This window comes from Contarinia nasturtii, unplaced genomic scaffold, assembly GCF_009176525.2.
Source record: "Contarinia nasturtii isolate CC-2019 unplaced genomic scaffold, AAFC_CNas_1.1 Cnas_scaffold_2367, whole genome shotgun sequence".
NCBI lineage: Eukaryota > Metazoa > Arthropoda > Insecta > Diptera > Cecidomyiidae > Contarinia > Contarinia nasturtii.
This window is the reverse complement of record NW_022199689.1, coordinates 148797-166843: the sequence shown is the minus strand read 5'-3', so window position 1 is coordinate 166843 and position 18047 is coordinate 148797. Positions and strand designations below refer to the sequence as shown.

Here is an 18047-nt window from a genome sequence, read left to right as displayed (position 1 = left end):
CAAAGGCCAAAATTATGACTTTGATGTAAAAAACAATGGCAAAATAGTAGTAAAGAGATTATTGACACTGAAAGTAAGTGAATCAGGAAATGAAGTGGAAAATGCTATATTATCGAATAGTTGCACGATAGTTAAAAATGCCCACGATTATAACTTTGATGATTTAAAAGACATTTTAATTAACAATGAATGTCATGTCATGTTGTTTTTTTGTTACTCCCGAAACGATATTGCATTACGATACTTGCTCGACCTCGATCCAGTCACGTCATATGAATATGGTTCTTCGAACGATACTTCGGGCGATACTTCGAGCGACGAGGAATAAATATAAATAAAGATTTGAGGGCTAACACCAGAAAAAAAATAGTAGTAATTTAAGTTAGTTCGTAAGGTAAAAAAATCCTAAAAAAATTAAAAATTAAAAAATATGCCATCAAATTGTTATCTGAGAAAAAATAATAATAATATAATAATAGTTTCCGCATATAAAACAGTTTCGGCGGTGGTGCTACGAAATCACTCGCTCTATTTTATCTAATACACGAAATATCCAAAATCATCCGATTGATGTGGGGCCCCTCACTCATATAGTATATAGATTATAAGAAAAAGAGTTTTTATAAATGTAACTAAACCAATAAAAAAATAAAAATACACCTGATCACTACTGATTATTTGACCAAAGCACACACTACTGCAATGGATGAGGAGCCGAAGAACATCACAAAAACCGGAGAACTCTTCCAATTTGACGATGGTGCCGACACAGCATGTTACATCAAAGACACTTTTTTCGCGAATAATAGTGCGGAATTAATCCTCCGTCCAAGTTCCTAAAATTTTATTGTCTAACGATTTATAAAAAAAGTAATGAAAAAAGGTGCTTGGAAAAAGATATTATAAGGATGCATAAAAAGTACATCTTCGGACCGACACATGGTGCCTGGCTGGACCCCTATACATTTTGTATGAAATATAAAATGTTTGAATCATTATACCTGACTTTCTTCTATTTATTTTCTTCAATTTTTTTTAAAGGTGTTATTATTTTTTCACATATTCAGGTAGTAAAAGATGTGCCGAAACACGGAGAAAGGTAAGAGATGAAAAATGTTTACCTGATTGTGAAAAAAAAATGAGTGTGAAGGTAAGCCATATTTACATACAAATGCATGTAATTAGAGTTAATGAAATTGTTTACATTTTTTTAAACAAAAACAAGATACAAAACCAAACGGTTTGTTAATTGATTGTCACAAACTTTATTATATTGAATGCATTTCGTACCATGTTTCGTACGCATTACTGTGCAAACATCATCAGCGAAACACGCTGTTACACTAAAAAAGTAAATTGTCTCAAAAAACAAGAAAAACATAAAATAGTCAGTAGCAAAAACAATGTATGTGTGACAAAAGGAAGGATGATTATTTGTTTATTGCACACAGAAATTATGCTCCATAAGAGACTGTATAAAATGCAAAACTGTAGCACTGCTAGCGCCACTACGAACAACTATGGAGTTCTAGTCTGTTGGTTGCAACTGAGCAAAAGTCTTTTCACTATTTGGCGGCAACTTAGTGTAGATTACATTGAATTCCGTCGTGGCGCTAACAGTGTGACAGTTTGGGCATAATTTCGGTACGGTTTATTGTATGTCTGGATATTCAATATAGTTTTATTGCAAAGGAAGTTTATTGTTAGAGTGGCTCTTGGTCTATTACATACGCACTTGATTGTGTTGGTATTAAAAAACTGAAAACTTAACTGGTGGTTGTGTAAACGTGCAGCGAGCTTCACAGCAGCTGACAGTGATGCGTGAGTCAGTTTGATAATTTACAATACCAATTTTATCATCTGATTTTTTTTCTTTCACTTCAGTCAGATATATGATGTTTATATAAAGAGGACTGATTTATATCAGCGCAATTGCAAGCGACGAACAGAAGGTTTTTACTTACTTTGAACTTTTATGATCTAAGAAAAAACTCATAATTTTCAGCGCATCAAATGAAACTCAATTATTTGTTTGCTAATCGCCCTATTAGCAAATCACAACAAAAGAAATTGTTTGCTAATTGCCCTATTTATTCCACGTTATTCAGACGAATCACAAAATGAATTTGAATTGGTTGAAATGTGTGACTTTTATTTATTTTCACTTTCATTCTTCAATTCTTCCACGAGTTCTTTCATTTTTGGTAGCAGATATTGCTTTTGTGGATTGTCCAAGAGTTGTTTGTATTTAGCCGGCTCAACAAAAGAGTTGGTATGCATAAGCGATATTGTCCGTAAGCACTCCTGTTTGGATGGAGTCCGACTGCTCAAGGAAAAAACTAAAATTAAAAATATTTTGAAATAAACGAAACGCACGAAAATAATTCAATTTTTGTTTAACCGTACTTTCCTCCAGCGTTGTACGAAAATCATCCAATTTTTTATTATCGTCACCCATGATGGTTTCAATCGATTCCGAATGAATTAATACAGCTTTTTGGACAGACAGTTTGATTTAAAGTGATCAAGAGTTTTGGTACTGAATCATATAGCCGTGCGAAGTTTATTTATGAAAAGTGCTGATTTATTGCAATTTTAAACAAATAAAAAAAAGTGAAACGACATTGTCGCAGTATAGATAAACAAGCCAGTATTTACTTTAAAATAATCTCGCTGAATCGAAGAGCGAAAAAAATCCTTATCTTTTGTATGACATTTTTTGCAAACTCAATTATTTCAAGGTCCGATTTTAATCGCAATCAATGGGAGGAAATGACAGCAAATTTTAAAATTGGCGCGCTGTTTAGTTTCGATTTGAGTTGTAAAATTACATTGACGTCCCCTTTGAAATTCGATGCGCCACCGTCGGCTCAAAGAGACTTGAAGTCTTCACATCCGCTCATTGATCGCAATTAATTAAAACGCACTATTTTTCGACAGAAGATTTTAATTAATTCTATTTAGTTGAATTATAAATTAAATTCGATTTTGCATAATGTTGAATTGTTAAAATCATCAGAGGTTTATTTTTGTTCATCTTCCTCGCATTGTTTTTTCCACGAGTTCTTTCAATACCGGTGCCCACTTTTCGACTTGAGGATGGTTCAAGAATCACTTGAACTGAGTGGGTTTAACAAAAGAATTGGTGTGCATAAGAGATATTTGTTTCATACGTTCTTCCTTGAATGGTGAATTTTCAGACATTTGCGTCAAGGAAAAGTCTTATTTAGAAAATAAAAAAATTCTTTGACATAAATAAACACAAAATATATCAAAATATATTTTAACCGTACAGTCTTCAAGGGTCTTACGAAAATCTGCCAATTTTTCGTTGTCGCCACACATAATGATTTGAATCGAAAAGTGTTGGAAAACATTATGGATGCGAAAATGAACAGACACAATCGTGTAAAGTTCTTGAAAGGAAAGTGCTGATTAAACAATCGACATAAATAGAATGGAATAAACGTTGAACGAATAAATAATCATTTATTAAAGAAACATTTTTGTTTACTTAAAGAAGCAGGAGACGATTTTGTCTTTTATTTGTTAAATGAAATTTTTTCCAAACTTAAAGCATGTCATCATTTTAATTTTTGCATTTTTGTTAACAGATAATCTCATTCTTTTTCGATGAATCACGAATTCAGTTTCGATGTCTTTGATCATATTTTTTTTAACAAAATCGGATATTCCGGTCATTTTTTCCATTTGGAAACTTGGATTTTCGATTTATTTTTCTTCAGATCTGAACAAAAAGATTAATTATCAAAATCGAAATAACAGGCTTGTCACACAAATTAAATGATTGATTTCTTCTGACTACTCAAAGATTAAGCCAATTTTGTGGCTGCATTGGAATGAAAATATGTTCATATTTCTAAAGTGAACGCCGTATAGAATTAATCCATGCTTTTACCATCCGCACTTAATGACTGCCATATATTATTTGAATTGCCACGCTTAAATGTAACAAGAAAAATAAATGGACAAATATGCAGACAACAATTTCACGAAATAGGTCACTAAGCACGAGTTGTTTTCATGAGGGCGAAACCTCATTAGAAACCAAATGAATGTGAAAAAACTTAAAGAAAAACTGGGAGTGTTTTATCAAACAGACATTTGAACAATATGTTTTCTGGTTCATTTATTTTTGCTAATTTCTAAAGGACACTGTCGAAGTTAAATTTACATTGATATTTTCGTTATCCTCAGAATCATACGCTATAATTGAAAAATTTAATCGACTCAATGGATGGTACTTCATCGAGTGACAAATTGGAAAACTTCTCCTCAACTAGTTCATGTTGCATCCATGAAACTATAGGTACCACATGCTTTTTCAAGCGATCAATTTCTTCCTGTATAACTCCGTATACTTTATTGTATTCAAGTATTCGATCTGTAAATAGTAATTTAAATAGAAAATTAAGTATTTCCTTCACTTTTTGAAATCCGATTTCAAGGTGTCAAACAGAAAAACGGAAATGATCATGTCTTTTGGTTTCCGTTCAAATGTTTTTTTTTAGGTTTTTTATTGCAATAAGATTTTACTTTTCCGCACACACCTAGTGTGTAAGGTAAAGTATTGGAATCGGTCGAAAAATTAACACTCATCAAAAATGTGTTTTCTGGGTGTTTTAGGAACCAGGGAACACGAATCTAACGTTTTTTCGATGTCCGAATGTATGTGCGTGGTACCCTGTACGCTGTACGCTGTACGCAAAAATTTGTTAACACGATAACTTTCAAACAAGAAAAGTAATTCAAAATCTGACTTCCCAGGATGATTGGGGGTGCCGAGGAATAGAAACCATTAGATTTTGAGCAACTTTGGTTGACAGAGTGAAGTGTTGGGGGGTTTTTGGGTACGAGAAAACCGAATATGACGTTAGTTTTGCGATACAAATAACTTTCGACACACTTTTCATACAAAAATTTCAAAAAAATTGAATTTTTACATGGAAGCCATGCCTGAATGATATCGTAATGAGCGGAAACTTTGCACAGGTTGTTTTTATCACACAAAAATAACATTCCGAGAGTTTGAAGACATTTCAATGCATATTAGGGGTACCTCCCAAACAAAATTTTAGATTTTTCGCTCAAAAACTAAATTTGTATGAGAAGTAATTAATATGCATTGAAACTTCTTCAAACTTTCAGAATGTTAGCCTTATTTATGTTAACCTATGCAAATTTTCACATGATAACGATATCATATAGGCATGGCTGCGATTCAAAAATTCCCATCTTTAGTAGTTTTTGTATGAAAAGTGCTTCAAAAAATTATTTGTATCGTAAAACTAATGTCAGATTCAGTTTTCTAGTGAATTCTTTGAGTAAAATATTTGTAATAAATGTATGTTGTGGATCACAGTGCGGAAAAGTTCATCTTACGGATGTAAGACAATTTATTTTATCCTACCTTCGTATATTGTCGCTGTAAATGCACGAAAAACTCTTTTCAAACCTTCATGTGTGATTTGATCAAATTTATGCTGCGAAAACAAAGAGATACATTGAATTTTAGTAAAAAAACTACTCAAACATCGATATACTTACAACTGGGTTTATGAAGCTACTCCAATCAATTTCGATTTCAACCGTTTTAGCTATATCACTGAGAAATTTTCGCCAGTCTCTGCTCGCACAAGTTATAACGACTTTGGCGTTCATTTTTACATCGATAGCCAAATTATAATCTGAGTTCAATCGAAATGGCACTTTTTAAATGAAAAATCACAAATGAAAAAAAAAAATAATTAAACTCACCAATGATGAAGCCTTGATTCCGTCGAAACATTATATTGTCTATACGGGTGTCTCCATGACAGATGCCACGGCTGTGAATATATTTCGTTATCCGTACCTTAAAGAGATTATGGAACCGTTTATTTGGTGCTTGGAAAAGTTGGTGAACATGTGAGTCTTATGTCTAATTTAAATGTGCATATTAATGCGAGTAATAACAAAGAACGAACCATTTCTCGGAAAACAATCAACTTATTCATTGTAGTCAATTCACAATTTTTCCATCGACGTTCAAATTCTGAATCGAGTAATGTGATGGCAAGGACAAAGTAGTTTTTCCACCGACCAAAATGATATAGAGTTGGAATTCCATACACCTCTTTTTCGGTATTATTCACAGCACCCAACGTTTTATAAGCTTGATGTTCATTTTTGGCATAATTTTCAAATTCAGCCGATATAAATTTCATTGCCACTTCTTTGTCGATCGTAAGCAATGTACCTTCGATTCGAATTCAAATTTGAATATAAACATTTGTCAAGTAAATTGATGATTAAACAAACCTTTGTACGTCAAACCCGACATTCCCTGGCCAAGACTTCCATTTACTGATGGTCGGAATATTTTGCTGATATTAGTGCCTTTTATGGCCATTTTATCCAAAAGTCTTTTGGTTGCAGCATGATTTTGGATGCATTGAGTCTACGCATTGTTCACAAATATCGATTGAAAGAATTCGCAAAGCATCAAAATCGATACTACCATCAACGGCAATAATGCCACGCAAAAGCAAATTATATTTTCAAGCATCGCCTTCATTTTGAGAAATACACAAGTGATCTTCAGAGATTAACTGACTTAATTGAAGTAGTTAGAACCTGTCCCATTGAAACATTCGCATTTTCTAATACTTCGATCAAAGCATTCCGAAGTGAAATTCCATATTCATTTGTGCATTTAAAAAAACCTAGTAACGAACAATAACGGAATAAATTTCGTCATCTATTACATCAGAATCTACATATTGACGTGTGAAATTTCTGATCAATTTTCGATAATGAAGAAAAATAACAATAACAAATTTTGAACACCAAAATTTTAATTAAATAAATATTCAGAAAGTCTGAGAATCGAATATTAATCTAATAAAAAAATACTGGAACTAAAAACACACGATCACATTTTGGACTCAAATCATTTCTTTTATTCAATTTATTGACAAGTCAACGTTGTTTTAGTGATAAATCGGTTTTATTAAAAAACAGTTCTGTAATTGAGTCAAAATAATTTTGTGGTGAATTCAATCATTAAATTCGATGAACACATATACAATAGCATATGCTTATAGGCAAATAAACATTCATTTAATCTGAATAATTCTTTCTTTCTTTCTTCATTACATTTATTTTACTTTTCTGCACACCCACACCCACTGTGTGTAATAAAGTTTTTAACGTGGCAATATAAATTTTCATATATGCCAATAGATTTGGATGGTATTGCTGTCGTCAATATGTATATAATTCAGATGATTCACTACAGAATGTTTACTTTTCATTTTATATTCAAAACTCGTGTTAATTCGATGGCATATAAATGGCAGTTTCAGACCGAGTCATTTAAACGCATAACAAAATAATTATTTTGATCACAAAAATGTAATCGTTCCTCATAAGTATAGTTTTTTCTTGCCTGTTGCCTGTTATTGTAACTATTTATTTTAATCAATTGTTAATTCATAATTTAGAAAATGTCTATAGATTCAAGGTGATCACGCTGTAACCAAAAGACTATTGGAACGAATTGCAAACAAAGGTGTAAGAATAGGTAAAATATTTAAACCTTGAATTTCAAAGGTTTGTTTAATCATCAATTTACTTGAGAAAATTTTATATTTGAATTTGAATTCAAATCGAAGGTACATTGCTTACGATCGACAAAGAAGTGGCAATGAAATTTATCCCGGCTGAATTTGAAAATTATGCCAAAAATGAACATCAAGCTTATAAAACGTTGGGTGCTGTGAATAATACCGAAAAAGAGGTGTATGGAATTCCAACTCTATATCATTTTGGTCGGTGGAAAAACTACTTTGTCCTTGCCATCACAATACTCGATTCAGAATTTGAACGTCGATGGAAAAATTGTGAATTGACTACAATGGATAAGTTGATTGTTTTCCGAGAAATGGTTCGTTCTTTGTTATTACTCGCATTAATATGCACATTTAAATTAGACATAAGACTCACATGTTCACCAACTTTTCCAAGCACCAAATAAACGGTTCCATAATCGAGAGATGAGCGCAGTCAATATGGCGCTCGATGTAAAAAATAACTCTGAAGTAGTTATTATTTGCGCAAAAAGAGATTGGAGGAGATTTCTTGATGAAATTGCTTTAACGGTTCATATTAAATTCGATTGGACCAGCCAAGTAAATCCGATTGTAAGTTCATTGAGATTTTTGATTAGATTACTTCAACTAATGATATATTTTGTATCGGACAGGATAAATTTGAGAAAATCAAAAATTGAGGATTACAAAGTGTGTTCCGTGAATTTGTTACAACAATCTATGAAAGTAAAAAAATAAATAAATATAAATATAATTTTTTTTATCAATTTATAGATCGGATACTCGAATACAATCAATTGTACGGGATTATTATTGAAGAAATGGGCTGGGACCAGCTATTGTTTCATGGCTTGAACAAGAACAACCTCTTGATACAGTCAATGAAACGCCATACATTAAATCAATTGCCTTTTTTAATTATCTCGTTTGAGCCATAATCCACCCTAAGATCCTGAAGAGATGACGATAGCCTCGATATATTTTTTACGGGCTTCCACATTATAATATTAACAAAGTATAATGATAATTATGATTGTGTAGCTTTTATTTATTCGAAAGTTCAATGGGAAAAATTCAATAAAATTCATTACAATAAATGCAGGCGATACAAACAATTGTAATGTTGAATGATCTCAATTAGTGGCAGCATTTTATTTTTGGCCTTCTTTTTTTCAATTGTTTCTTTTTTGGCTAATTTTATTTTTAATATAAGGAGGTTACAATTCAAAATTTTATGATTTTTTTTTTTTTTCAATAATAAAAACAATTTTTTTCATATTGTTTAGAGATCAGGATTGTAAGGCCTGAACAAGAAAAAGAATCATGCAAGTTGGAAAAAGCAACAAGCTTGTCAAAAAAGCATTTCATTACAAAAATTTCATAAAGATGTTGAAGTAGCTATGTGTCCAATTACAATTCAGATTTTCCACTTGTTTCTTGATTGTCGTTCAGATGTACTGCATGAGAGTTAAAACTTTTCCTAGAATTAAATTGAAAAATGTGATTAAAGTTCATAAGTGACTATCATTAAATGCAAATAGTCAAAATTTACCGTTTTATTCATTGATTAAATAGCTATCATCAAGTTTAGTGCCCAATAAATTGTGTTTATTCAAAGTCAGTCCATTGCCAAATACCTAAGGGGAGAATCACAAAAGAAAAGAATAAAATTTAAAATAATCGATAAGTAATCGGAAAATAATCGAAAAATAATCGGAAATATATAATGAAAAATTTGCAAAGCAATAGCCAAAACAACAATAATGTCCAGCAATTGCTTTAAATTGAGATTTGGTAGTTGTAATTGCCAAATACCACTTTTGTTTTCCAGTAAGATTTCTCCACCGAATCAATCTCCCGTTCTATGAAATGATCAAACAGTTTCACATTTCGATTGAGTCTTTCATTACAGCAGCCACAAATTAAATGGCTGCTTTCATTGTCGTGGAATGTCTCCGAAATATCATTGTGTGGATGATGTACAGTGTCATGATGTTTATAAAATTCATCATTTGTTTCAAAGATTTCGGTGCAATGTCCACATTTTCGTTTTTTATGTTCTTCAATATTCCTGAGTTTCTTCACAGTGTAATCGGAAAGAACGATTGGACTAAAGAGATTGGTCTCAAGCACCGATTTATGATGGTTTTCAAAATGTTTGGAAAAACTGTCACTGCAATCAGCCAAACATAGTCCACATTTCGAACGATCGAGTAAATTTTCAATAACAAAATGCATCGCCGAATGTTGTTTCGCTTGATGATCTTTAAGTCCTTGAAATGTACCGATAACATCACAATACCGACACTTGGCCAATTCTGCTGGAACAAATCGGAATGGCTTCACATCGTCGGCTCGTTCGTGGTTTGCCCGCCAATGGTTGTAAACATCGTGAACATTGGCAAACGGCAAATCGACACAATGACCACAATAGTATATCAAATACTGGTCAAAGCTTAAGTTTTCTTTGTGATTTCGCAATTTGGCTTCATGTGGGTATTGGGTGAAGCGATCGATGAATGTTATGGACAATTCTTTAGATTGATGCTCTTTGACATGATGACGAATGAGATGGCATTTCGTCAATTGAATATTGTTACACAATAAACACATAAAATGTTTTTGCAAAAGTTTATCCCATTTCATTGACGTCAGCCACTTGATCTCGTTGGCGCGGTTCATTTGTTTCAACAATGGAATCATTTTAAAATCGGCATGATGTGATTTGTGAATAAATAAATAATGTTCAACCGCATCGGAATATGTATGAAAATACGCTGTGCATACCATGCACTCGAACAATGCGAGAATCTTTTGTAAAATTGGCGATTTCTTTGAATGGCGAATATCACGGCGAAAATCCCAATTTTTATCACGGTGTTCGTCCAACATATGATCAAGAAGATTAAATTCACCGACTATTTTCTCATCGCATACACCACACTGGCACAAATGGCTGCTGTGCAAATTTAAATGGTATAATATACTCGTTTTGATGATCTCATTACAATGTGGACACAGAAATGTACGGCCGCGTATGTGCTTGTTCTTAAGATGCAATTTTAGTTCATCAGGTGTACAGCCATCAATCCATTTGCAACCAATAACACCGCAAACAAATCGATTCCGTACATCAACACATTTGTATTTAAATGACTGAATGGGTTCAGTCCGTGGACGTAAGTTCGGAATTAATGTCACCTTATCCACATAGTGTTCAGCTACTGAAACTGGTTTCGAGTGATCGTGTACAATGTGTTCGATGACTCGATTGCGGTTAATCTTGATGTATTCACAAATATTGCAAATAAATGCCTGCAAATGTTCATTGTTAAAAGTACTTCGAATCGTATGTCCCTCACAATGTTCCGGCAGTACTTTTGATGACAAAGCAGTGTTACAACCGCCACAAAAGAATTCTTTTTCGCCTGTATGATTTAGTAAATGGGTCTTCCATGCGTCAAAGCTCGCTTCCATCGTTCGCTCGCAGAAAAAACAAGAGGTACAGATGGCATTTGATGATGGCCGTATTTCGGCCTGCAAAATTGCATACAGTTGAAATCTTAATTGTTTTGCCATTTCAAATGAAAGTTGTTTCTTCTGAAAGGCTCGATGCTCAATATTTTGGATGTCAGATTCATACGAATGACGTGATCGTTGCTTTCGAACATCGTCAATCGATTCAGAGCTCGATCTTTTTGTGGCAATTCGTGTGCGTTGCAGAAATTGGTCAATGTCCTTTGAAAGTGATGTGTTCTTTGGAGCTGTTTGTACATCAGTAGTTGTAGAGCTGGTTTCAGCTACAGATTCGTCTTTGCTTTTCGCCCAACTAGTATGCCCAGCCGCGTCTAATGGTATCTTATGGTCTGCTTGACCTTCTTGCTGTACCATATCAGCATTACATTTGGCACCAACACTTTTGCAAATGTTTGACATACTTTGTGTGAAAAAAAATGAAGAAAAATAAATGTCGTACGAAATATTATCAATATTTTTTTAAAGCCACTCACCGCATACGTAATGATTTAAAGAAGAGTGTCATCTCAGCTTGATTCGATGGTGATCGCTTGAGAGATGCAAAGTATCCATTCATCATTTGTATTAAATCATTTTCAATTTGTTGTTCATGTTGATGGTATATGTCATCCAGCTGAATTTTACTCATGACGACTTAAAACACTGGAAAAAACAGTAGATTAGTGTATTGATGTGGCAGTTTTTGGGGAATTGATTTTTTCGATTAAAAAAAAAATATACATATTCAAATCATGTTAGACAAAGAGTCGTACGTGAATTGTAGAACAAAAAAACTAATATACTTATTTTGTTGGTACATTTTGAATTTTCTGATCGAGTAACCTTTGTAGTGAAGACTGTACAATTGCAGTTGAATGACAACGCTGAGCTCACCAAATTGTATCTATTCACAATTATTTCATTTTTGAGCACGCTATGAATTTTGAGATTCCGCTTGAAAAAACGGAATGCTTTTTTTTTAACTAGCCTATTGCATATGAAATACTTACCGTACCAGACGTGCACACCGACTCAACATACAAGGTTCAGCAACCTCGGCAAAAAAAATCCCCGCTTAGCAAATCTACGGCCACTGCGAGTTAAACGATCGAATCTTCAGCGCAGCACCTCTGCCAATCAACGTTTAATCCAATCAAAATCTAGAATAATCGGAAAATTAGCACTAACCTCATTCTTAATTCTAAATTTGCTAAAATAAACTATACCAAAGCGGGCCGATTGACCCGATATTGTTAAAATATAAACCAGATTTAAATGGTTTTCTATATAATTCACGGTAGTCATGATATTGATTGATTTATTTCAATGAATAATTTGAAAAAAATCTCCAAATTAAATATAACAATGGGTTAATTACCTATTTTCGGCTTTTTCTGGCAATTTAATATTCTGCGGTTATATTACGTCGCAAATGCCACAGTGACATACCACAACTATTGTTTGTGTGTGTTTGTTTGCTGATTTTCATATATATGCATATCGTCGAGTGTATATACCAATACAAGCACCGTTCACATCAGACCACTGCTGCAAGCACTAATGAAAGCGTTGCGTATTGCGCACACAATGAAATTGATTTGTACAATTGTAATTGTTTGATGCGATATGAAGCAATTTGTGCGATATCTATTTTTGATCAACTGTTTTGATTTTTTATACGCAGCTGATAATTTCAATTAGCAAATTTTTGCAAAGGACACCATTTTATCAAAATAATGAACATTATTTTTTATTGTGTAGGAAGAAAGCTTCATAAATAAAGTCGATGGACGAAAGTCACATAAATTATTAGGCTTCCTTTCAGTGAGACTCCTATAGTCCCAATCACCGATTATCTTCCGTCTCTGCTGTCTGTATTTCCTTCAATATTCACAAATATTAGTCAACACAATTGTCCAAAAAATATTCGGAAAGAGTTTATTTATTTGAAATTCGATTTGAATACATAATCAAAATGTAATGTTTATTTTATGAAATTAGGAACTGGCCTAATAATATCTTTTGCTTGTTTTTTTTTTGTTCAGCAATTTTATGCCAATTTTGATTGTAATTAAATCATTTTTTATGAAAAAATTAGAATCCGATTGTAGCGGAGTATTTGTTATTTTTTCATTTAAAAATTTGTCGGTAATTGTTTGGTAAAAAAATTGGTATGTCAAGAGAAAATACCTCAAAAAAGTATGGAATGAAAATGACATTAAACTATAATAAAAAAATCGTGAATTAAAATGTGTTGTTTTTTTTGTCATCTTTGGCCATGTGTCTCTCTCTGGCCACATTCAGTAGATGTTCAATCAATTCGTCGAATGGTTTGCTGTCGTCAAATTCTGTAAACAAAAGTGAAGTCATGAAATTGAAGGCATATTTTCATAATTTTTAAATCTACCTGTTCCGAGTAGATTGTGCTTGGTCAACACCAAACCGTTGCCAAAGATGACTTGAGTTTGCCAGAATTTGGTTTTAAGAAGGCGTCGAAATAGAAAGTCCGGATCGATTAAGGCACTATGTACGGTGACTTGATGCTTAACAAATTCGAATAATTCGTCCAATTTTTCGGTGCGAAAATTGCACTTTGCGCAATACGTCTTAAAAACGTGATTCGGATCAGCCATATGGTTTAAAAATTCTTGTAGATCAATAACCGATTCACAGCACCCGGCGATGATTTTAACGTTGTGATTATCAACGAATGTATCAAATTTGATTGGTAGCTTATGATCGTTGGTGATATGCTGCTTAATATTGTCTTTTGTTTCGCAAACTTCCAGACAATAGTGGCATTTGTATTTCTTGTAAACTTCGATGGCCAGCAATTTGCTCAAGGTTTCGTCGGTGAATCGAGTCAGGTTGAATTCGTTCATTCGCAATACTAGTTCGTGTGCCGTTTTCAAATGATACGCAAGGTTATCGGCACAATAATCGCACAATGCACATTTTTGTCGATTTAATATATTTGTAATGACAAGTGGTTCGTTTGTGTGTGCAGCTTGTTGATGTCGTTTTACTTCGTCGAATGTACTGATCAGCTTGCAATAATAGCATGCAACAAATTCAACGGCATAAAATCGAAACGGCTTTGAATCGGTCGATTTGGTGTGTGTTAACATCCAATGGGCATGAACGTCATAAACATTAACAAATGCTCTGCTGGTCGATGATTGTTCCGCGTCATGGCAGGCAGCACAGTAGAATACCTGAATTATAGTAAAAAGTAACATAATAATTGAATTATAATATGTATATTATAGTAAAATACCAAGTGATTATCAAAACGTAAATGTTGTATGGAAAAATCCTTGTAGTTTTTGTCCCAGGTCACATTTTCCACATAGATTTTGCCCATTTTTGCGACGATCTGATGTCCTGGATGGTCCCGATTGAAGTGTTCGATTAACATTCCTTTTGTCTTTGACAACTGATCGCACAGCTTGCAATTCAATGAACGACGCAACGTAAAGATTTTCTTATCTTTGGCAATGGCACTGGTTGTGCTATCGATGGTTGTTCTTTTCACCATTTTAATCGCTTCACAATCCATGTAATACGATTTATGGACGGTTAAAAAGTGTTCGATAGCCTTGTTACTATTTTCAAGATGTGCATTGCATACATTGCACTGTAAAAAAATCGTGTACTCCCGTTTTTCACCGACGCCATGCATCTGGGCCCAGTTGTTGAAGTACTTAATACTTTCATTGGTATGATTGCGAACAAAATGTTGAAGAATGTCGTATTCCGCTGCAAAGATTATTTCACATAATGGACACTCAAACAAATAATGACCATGAAGTCCATAATGACCCAAAATGTCGGAAATTAAGTTTCGATGCTGTTTTTCAATCACAATATCACAATGTGGACACGCAAATCTTGTTTCATCATTGTGCTGTTGCATGAAATGACTTTTAAATTCCGTTGAATTGGCGAATTCTTTGCCACTACATTGCCCGACGCTGCAAATGTAGCGTTTTGAATCAATCAACAATTTGTACGGTGAATTTATGGTATGAGTTACCGGAGTCAAATCTGGTATTACATAGACTCGTTCAATGTTACGATTAAAATTTATATCGATTTTTTCGTGTTCGTATTTCAAATGGCGCATGATTCGGGACTTGTGTACCTGCAAAAATAGTAAATCATTAATTTCGTAGGGGTAATGGATGGTCACCACAGTCCATTCCACGTCGTGGTGAATTAAAATTTTGTGCAACTTCCTTCTCTTCAGTTTCAAATTACCTGCATATAGTTGCACCATTTGCACATGTACAGCATCAATGCATTGGAATCACCATCAAAAATATCAACGACCGAATCTGCTGTACAGTCACCATGGTCCATCTTTTTTGGCAACTGTATGCGACAATTTTGGCAATGATATCCGAGTTCACCAGTATGAAATAGAATGTGATCTTTCCATTCAATATTCGTCATGACAAACGATTTTTCACAGAAAAAACAAAACGCATTAATGCTACCGTCGACTTTCTGTGTGGACATTTCTGCTTTTCGCATAACTCGTTGTGCCATCTTTGGTGACGGTCTTGATACGAACACATCCACATTATCATGATTCATGCTGTAATGCATCGGCATTATATTTGTCTTGTCGCATAGAACACAGGTGAACGGACCATTTTTACAGTGAACATTTGGATCCATATTTTTCGGAATGTTCGGAATGGTATAGCCAACGACGTGATACGGAACCGTATTGTGATTGTATGCACATTCCATGTGCTGTGGCCTCTGATTTTGAAATACCTCCATTTGTTGGCCGTCAATTGGCTCTTGGGCGACGGTTGGCACTGATTCCGCTTTTACGATTTGCATTGGCTCATCCACTATATCTGATGAGAGAACGACTAAAACATCATATTTTTAGAGTGGGAAAAATACAACATGTTTCATTATATTACCTTCTTCATGTGATATGACATGTGTATCGGCCGCAATGTCGACGGATATTTTTCGTTTTTTGACAATTTCTTCATTTGGTTCCAATGTGTCGACGTTCTTCCTTTTTAATGATTTCATGCCAACTGGCAATAAAATGGGACCATCAAAGCCCAATAAATCATCGCTGGTGCTTTGATCATCCTTCAGTGAATCATTACTAATTGTATCCGCCTCACCCAATACTGATTGATCATTCATACTATCTTTGATGCCACCATCGAGTTCAGTATTCACTGGCGGTATGGATTGCGTCATTTCTGATGGTGTCGTCATTGGAGCAATTGGTGATGATTTCGGCGACATGATTAAGAGCGGTGGTGGTGTTGAACTTGGCAGTGGAATTGAATCAAGATCGATGTCGTTGATTTGTTCTTCTGAATTTTTGGTGGTATTGACGGTCGTTGCTTCGTTGATTTGACTTTCTTCGGTCTTTACTTCTTCGTACTGAGCCTGGTCGTTTTGTATGTTGTCAATCTGATCATGACCGCCCGTTTCCAATTTTGGCTCATCGATCTGTATGGATGCAACTTCTGTGGCTTCACTGTTTTCAGCTTCATCAAAAGCTGTTTCATCCGGCGCCTTTTCTATTTTATCTTCTTCTTGTTGACTTTTATCGGTCTGAATTTCAGGCGCTCGGCTAGTCGTATCGTCAACATCGTTCAAAATTTCCATGATAGCCGCCTCAATATTCTCTTCCATGGTTTGTGCGGTTTCAATTGACGGCTTTATTTCATTTGCATCAACTTCAATTGTGTTAATTGCGGCAATATCATCGTCAGTCGTTGTGTCATTTCGCAATGAAGTTGGCGGTGGTGTACTGCATTTGGATGTGCTGATGACAACGCTATTATTCGATTTCAAATCACGGCGAATATCATTATTGTGGGCTGGCATTGACATCAAGTATTCCATTTGAATTTTACGCAATGATTCGTTCATTCTATAAACCGAAAATAGAATCAACATTAAAACGAATTCGTGCATTTTTTAATGGACACTTTTTGGCGAAAAAGTCATAAAAATATTCTTCGGATCTTAGCCAGGCTAGCTGATGTCGTTGATATTTGCCATTCACCGATATACCAAATTTGACAAACGAAAAGTGAGAGCGAAAGAGATGGATTTGGTCCAACTCCGAACAACCAAACTGAATGACAGATGTTGTGTTGTCTCTGGTGAATAGCAAATATCAATAGCAGCAACCGGACAGTCTGATTTTCTTGGAACGAACCGACTGATTGATTAGATTGTTCTTATGCAAGTACCGTGGCGAAAGTACTTACCGACTATTCAAAATGTCAAAGAAACACGATACAAATGTGGGGCTTCTCGGTGCGTCCAACAACTCAAAAGCAGCCACCGTTTTGTTGATCTCACATTCGATGCCCACTTCGTGCGTTAGCAACACTTGCTCGAGATTATCGTTCCAATTGGAATTCATGCTGGCAATGAGAATGAAAAAAAAACAACACGATTCAATTTTGCGATGTAATTTCACTAGATTTTCACACAAACAATGTAACAACGTGTTTTTGATCGTTTATGCACGAGAAAAATCAACATCAACTAAAAATATGAAATGGTGTTCTCAAACTTCGGTATCGTCGCAATTTTTAAGCGATGAGTCATGATGTGGTGAAATGGCATTACTTACATGCTTTCAAACTTATTTCACAACGGATCGATCTGGTTAAATATGCACAAATATTCGATTGATTGACTATTGACGATTTTATCCAAGAACACTTTTGGTTTCAATGTGTCTTACAATTGTCTTACGAATAAAGCACCAAATTATCGATTTCGTCAAACTATTCCTATGTATCTCATGCAAAACTACGAACCACTTAATGCACCGTATCAAAAAAATTCCAAGTAATGAGCGGCTATTGATACAATGAAACGTGACGACTTTTTTTTTTACTGTACGTGTGTGTG

The 18047-nt window shown here is 34.3% G+C and overlaps 3 protein-coding genes and 2 long non-coding RNA genes across 8 annotated transcripts; 1 reads left to right on the top strand and 4 right to left on the bottom strand.

Annotated features, from left to right (window-relative positions):
• Nucleotides 1-2070: 2070 nt before the first annotated feature.
• On the bottom strand, nt 2071-2520 carry LOC116348355. The gene is made up of 2 exons (XR_004201796.1): nt 2407-2520; nt 2071-2339 (listed from the first exon to the last, which is right to left on the bottom strand). It is a non-coding gene; the product is annotated as an uncharacterized LOC116348355 (long non-coding RNA).
• A 1586-nt stretch (nt 2521-4106) lies between these two features.
• LOC116348350 lies at nt 4107-6604 on the bottom strand. Its single transcript, XM_031779330.1, has 7 exons — nt 6521-6604; nt 6322-6460; nt 5988-6259; nt 5779-5875; nt 5569-5708; nt 5432-5504; nt 4107-4405 (listed from the first exon to the last, which is right to left on the bottom strand). The coding sequence occupies exons 1-7, from the start codon at nt 6575-6577 to the stop codon at nt 4221-4223; spliced, it is 963 nt and encodes a 320-aa protein (XP_031635190.1). The 5' UTR covers nt 6578-6604; the 3' UTR covers nt 4107-4220.
• Nucleotides 6605-6981: 377 nt separating this feature from the next.
• LOC116348354 lies at nt 6982-8753 on the top strand. Of its 2 annotated transcripts, XR_004201795.1 has the most exons (6): nt 6982-7254; nt 7362-7433; nt 7506-7585; nt 7677-8204; nt 8267-8303; nt 8388-8753. It is a non-coding gene; the product is annotated as an uncharacterized LOC116348354 (long non-coding RNA). The 2 variants fall into 2 exon arrangements; XR_004201794.1 differs by lacking the exon at nt 6982-7254 and having other exon boundaries at nt 7304-7416.
• On the bottom strand, nt 8641-12591 carry LOC116348234. 2 transcript variants are annotated; one of them, XM_031779146.1, is made up of 6 exons: nt 12508-12591; nt 12140-12289; nt 11624-11792; nt 10976-11550; nt 9166-9250; nt 8641-9093 (listed from the first exon to the last, which is right to left on the bottom strand). In XM_031779146.1, the coding sequence occupies exons 3-5, from the start codon at nt 11776-11778 to the stop codon at nt 9222-9224; spliced, it is 759 nt and encodes a 252-aa protein (XP_031635006.1). In that variant the 5' UTR covers nt 11779-11792; nt 12140-12289; nt 12508-12591; the 3' UTR covers nt 8641-9093; nt 9166-9221. The 2 variants fall into 2 exon arrangements, with proteins under 2 accessions (XP_031635006.1, XP_031635005.1); XM_031779145.1 differs by lacking the exons at nt 10976-11550; nt 11624-11792; nt 12140-12289; nt 12508-12591 and adding an exon at nt 9429-10808.
• Nucleotides 12592-13155: 564 nt separating this feature from the next.
• LOC116348348 lies at nt 13156-17978 on the bottom strand. Of its 2 annotated transcripts, none has more exons than XM_031779327.1 (7): nt 17764-17978; nt 17393-17551; nt 16070-17049; nt 15390-16000; nt 14407-15273; nt 13537-14344; nt 13156-13477 (listed from the first exon to the last, which is right to left on the bottom strand). In XM_031779327.1, the coding sequence occupies exons 2-7, from the start codon at nt 17548-17550 to the stop codon at nt 13374-13376; spliced, it is 3528 nt and encodes a 1175-aa protein (XP_031635187.1). In that variant the 5' UTR covers nt 17551; nt 17764-17978; the 3' UTR covers nt 13156-13373. The 2 variants fall into 2 exon arrangements, with proteins under 2 accessions (XP_031635187.1, XP_031635186.1); XM_031779326.1 differs by having other exon boundaries at nt 15390-16015; nt 17764-17976.
• Between the last annotated feature and the right edge of the window lie 69 nt (nt 17979-18047).

Bases quoted from the DNA above. Each gene is read 5' to 3' on its own strand.
- LOC116348234 (XM_031779145.1), bottom strand. From the start codon at position 10,505: ATGTTGGACGAACACCGTGATAAAAATTGGGATTTTCGCCGTGATATT. The intron at 9,251-9,428 runs GTATTTGGCAAT...TTCTCCCCTTAG, and splicing joins CTTACTGGAAAACAAAAGTG to GTATTTGGCAATGGACTGAC.
- LOC116348348 (XM_031779326.1), bottom strand. From the start codon at position 17,550: ATGAATTCCAATTGGAACGATAATCTCGAGCAAGTGTTGCTAACGCAC. The intron at 17,050-17,392 runs GTAAGTACTTTC...TTCGGTTTATAG, and splicing joins TTTGACATTTTGAATAGTCG to AATGAACGAATCATTGCGTA. The intron at 16,016-16,069 runs GTAATATAATGA...ATGATGTTTTAG, and splicing joins TGTCATATCACATGAAGAAG to TCGTTCTCTCATCAGATATA.
- LOC116348350 (XM_031779330.1), bottom strand. From the start codon at position 6,577: ATGAAGGCGATGCTTGAAAATATAATTTGCTTTTGCGTGGCATTATTG. The intron at 5,876-5,987 runs GTTCGTTCTTTG...AATCTCTTTAAG, and splicing joins TGATTGTTTTCCGAGAAATG to GTACGGATAACGAAATATAT. The intron at 5,709-5,778 runs GTGAGTTTAATT...GATTGAACTCAG, and splicing joins GAATCAAGGCTTCATCATTG to ATTATAATTTGGCTATCGAT.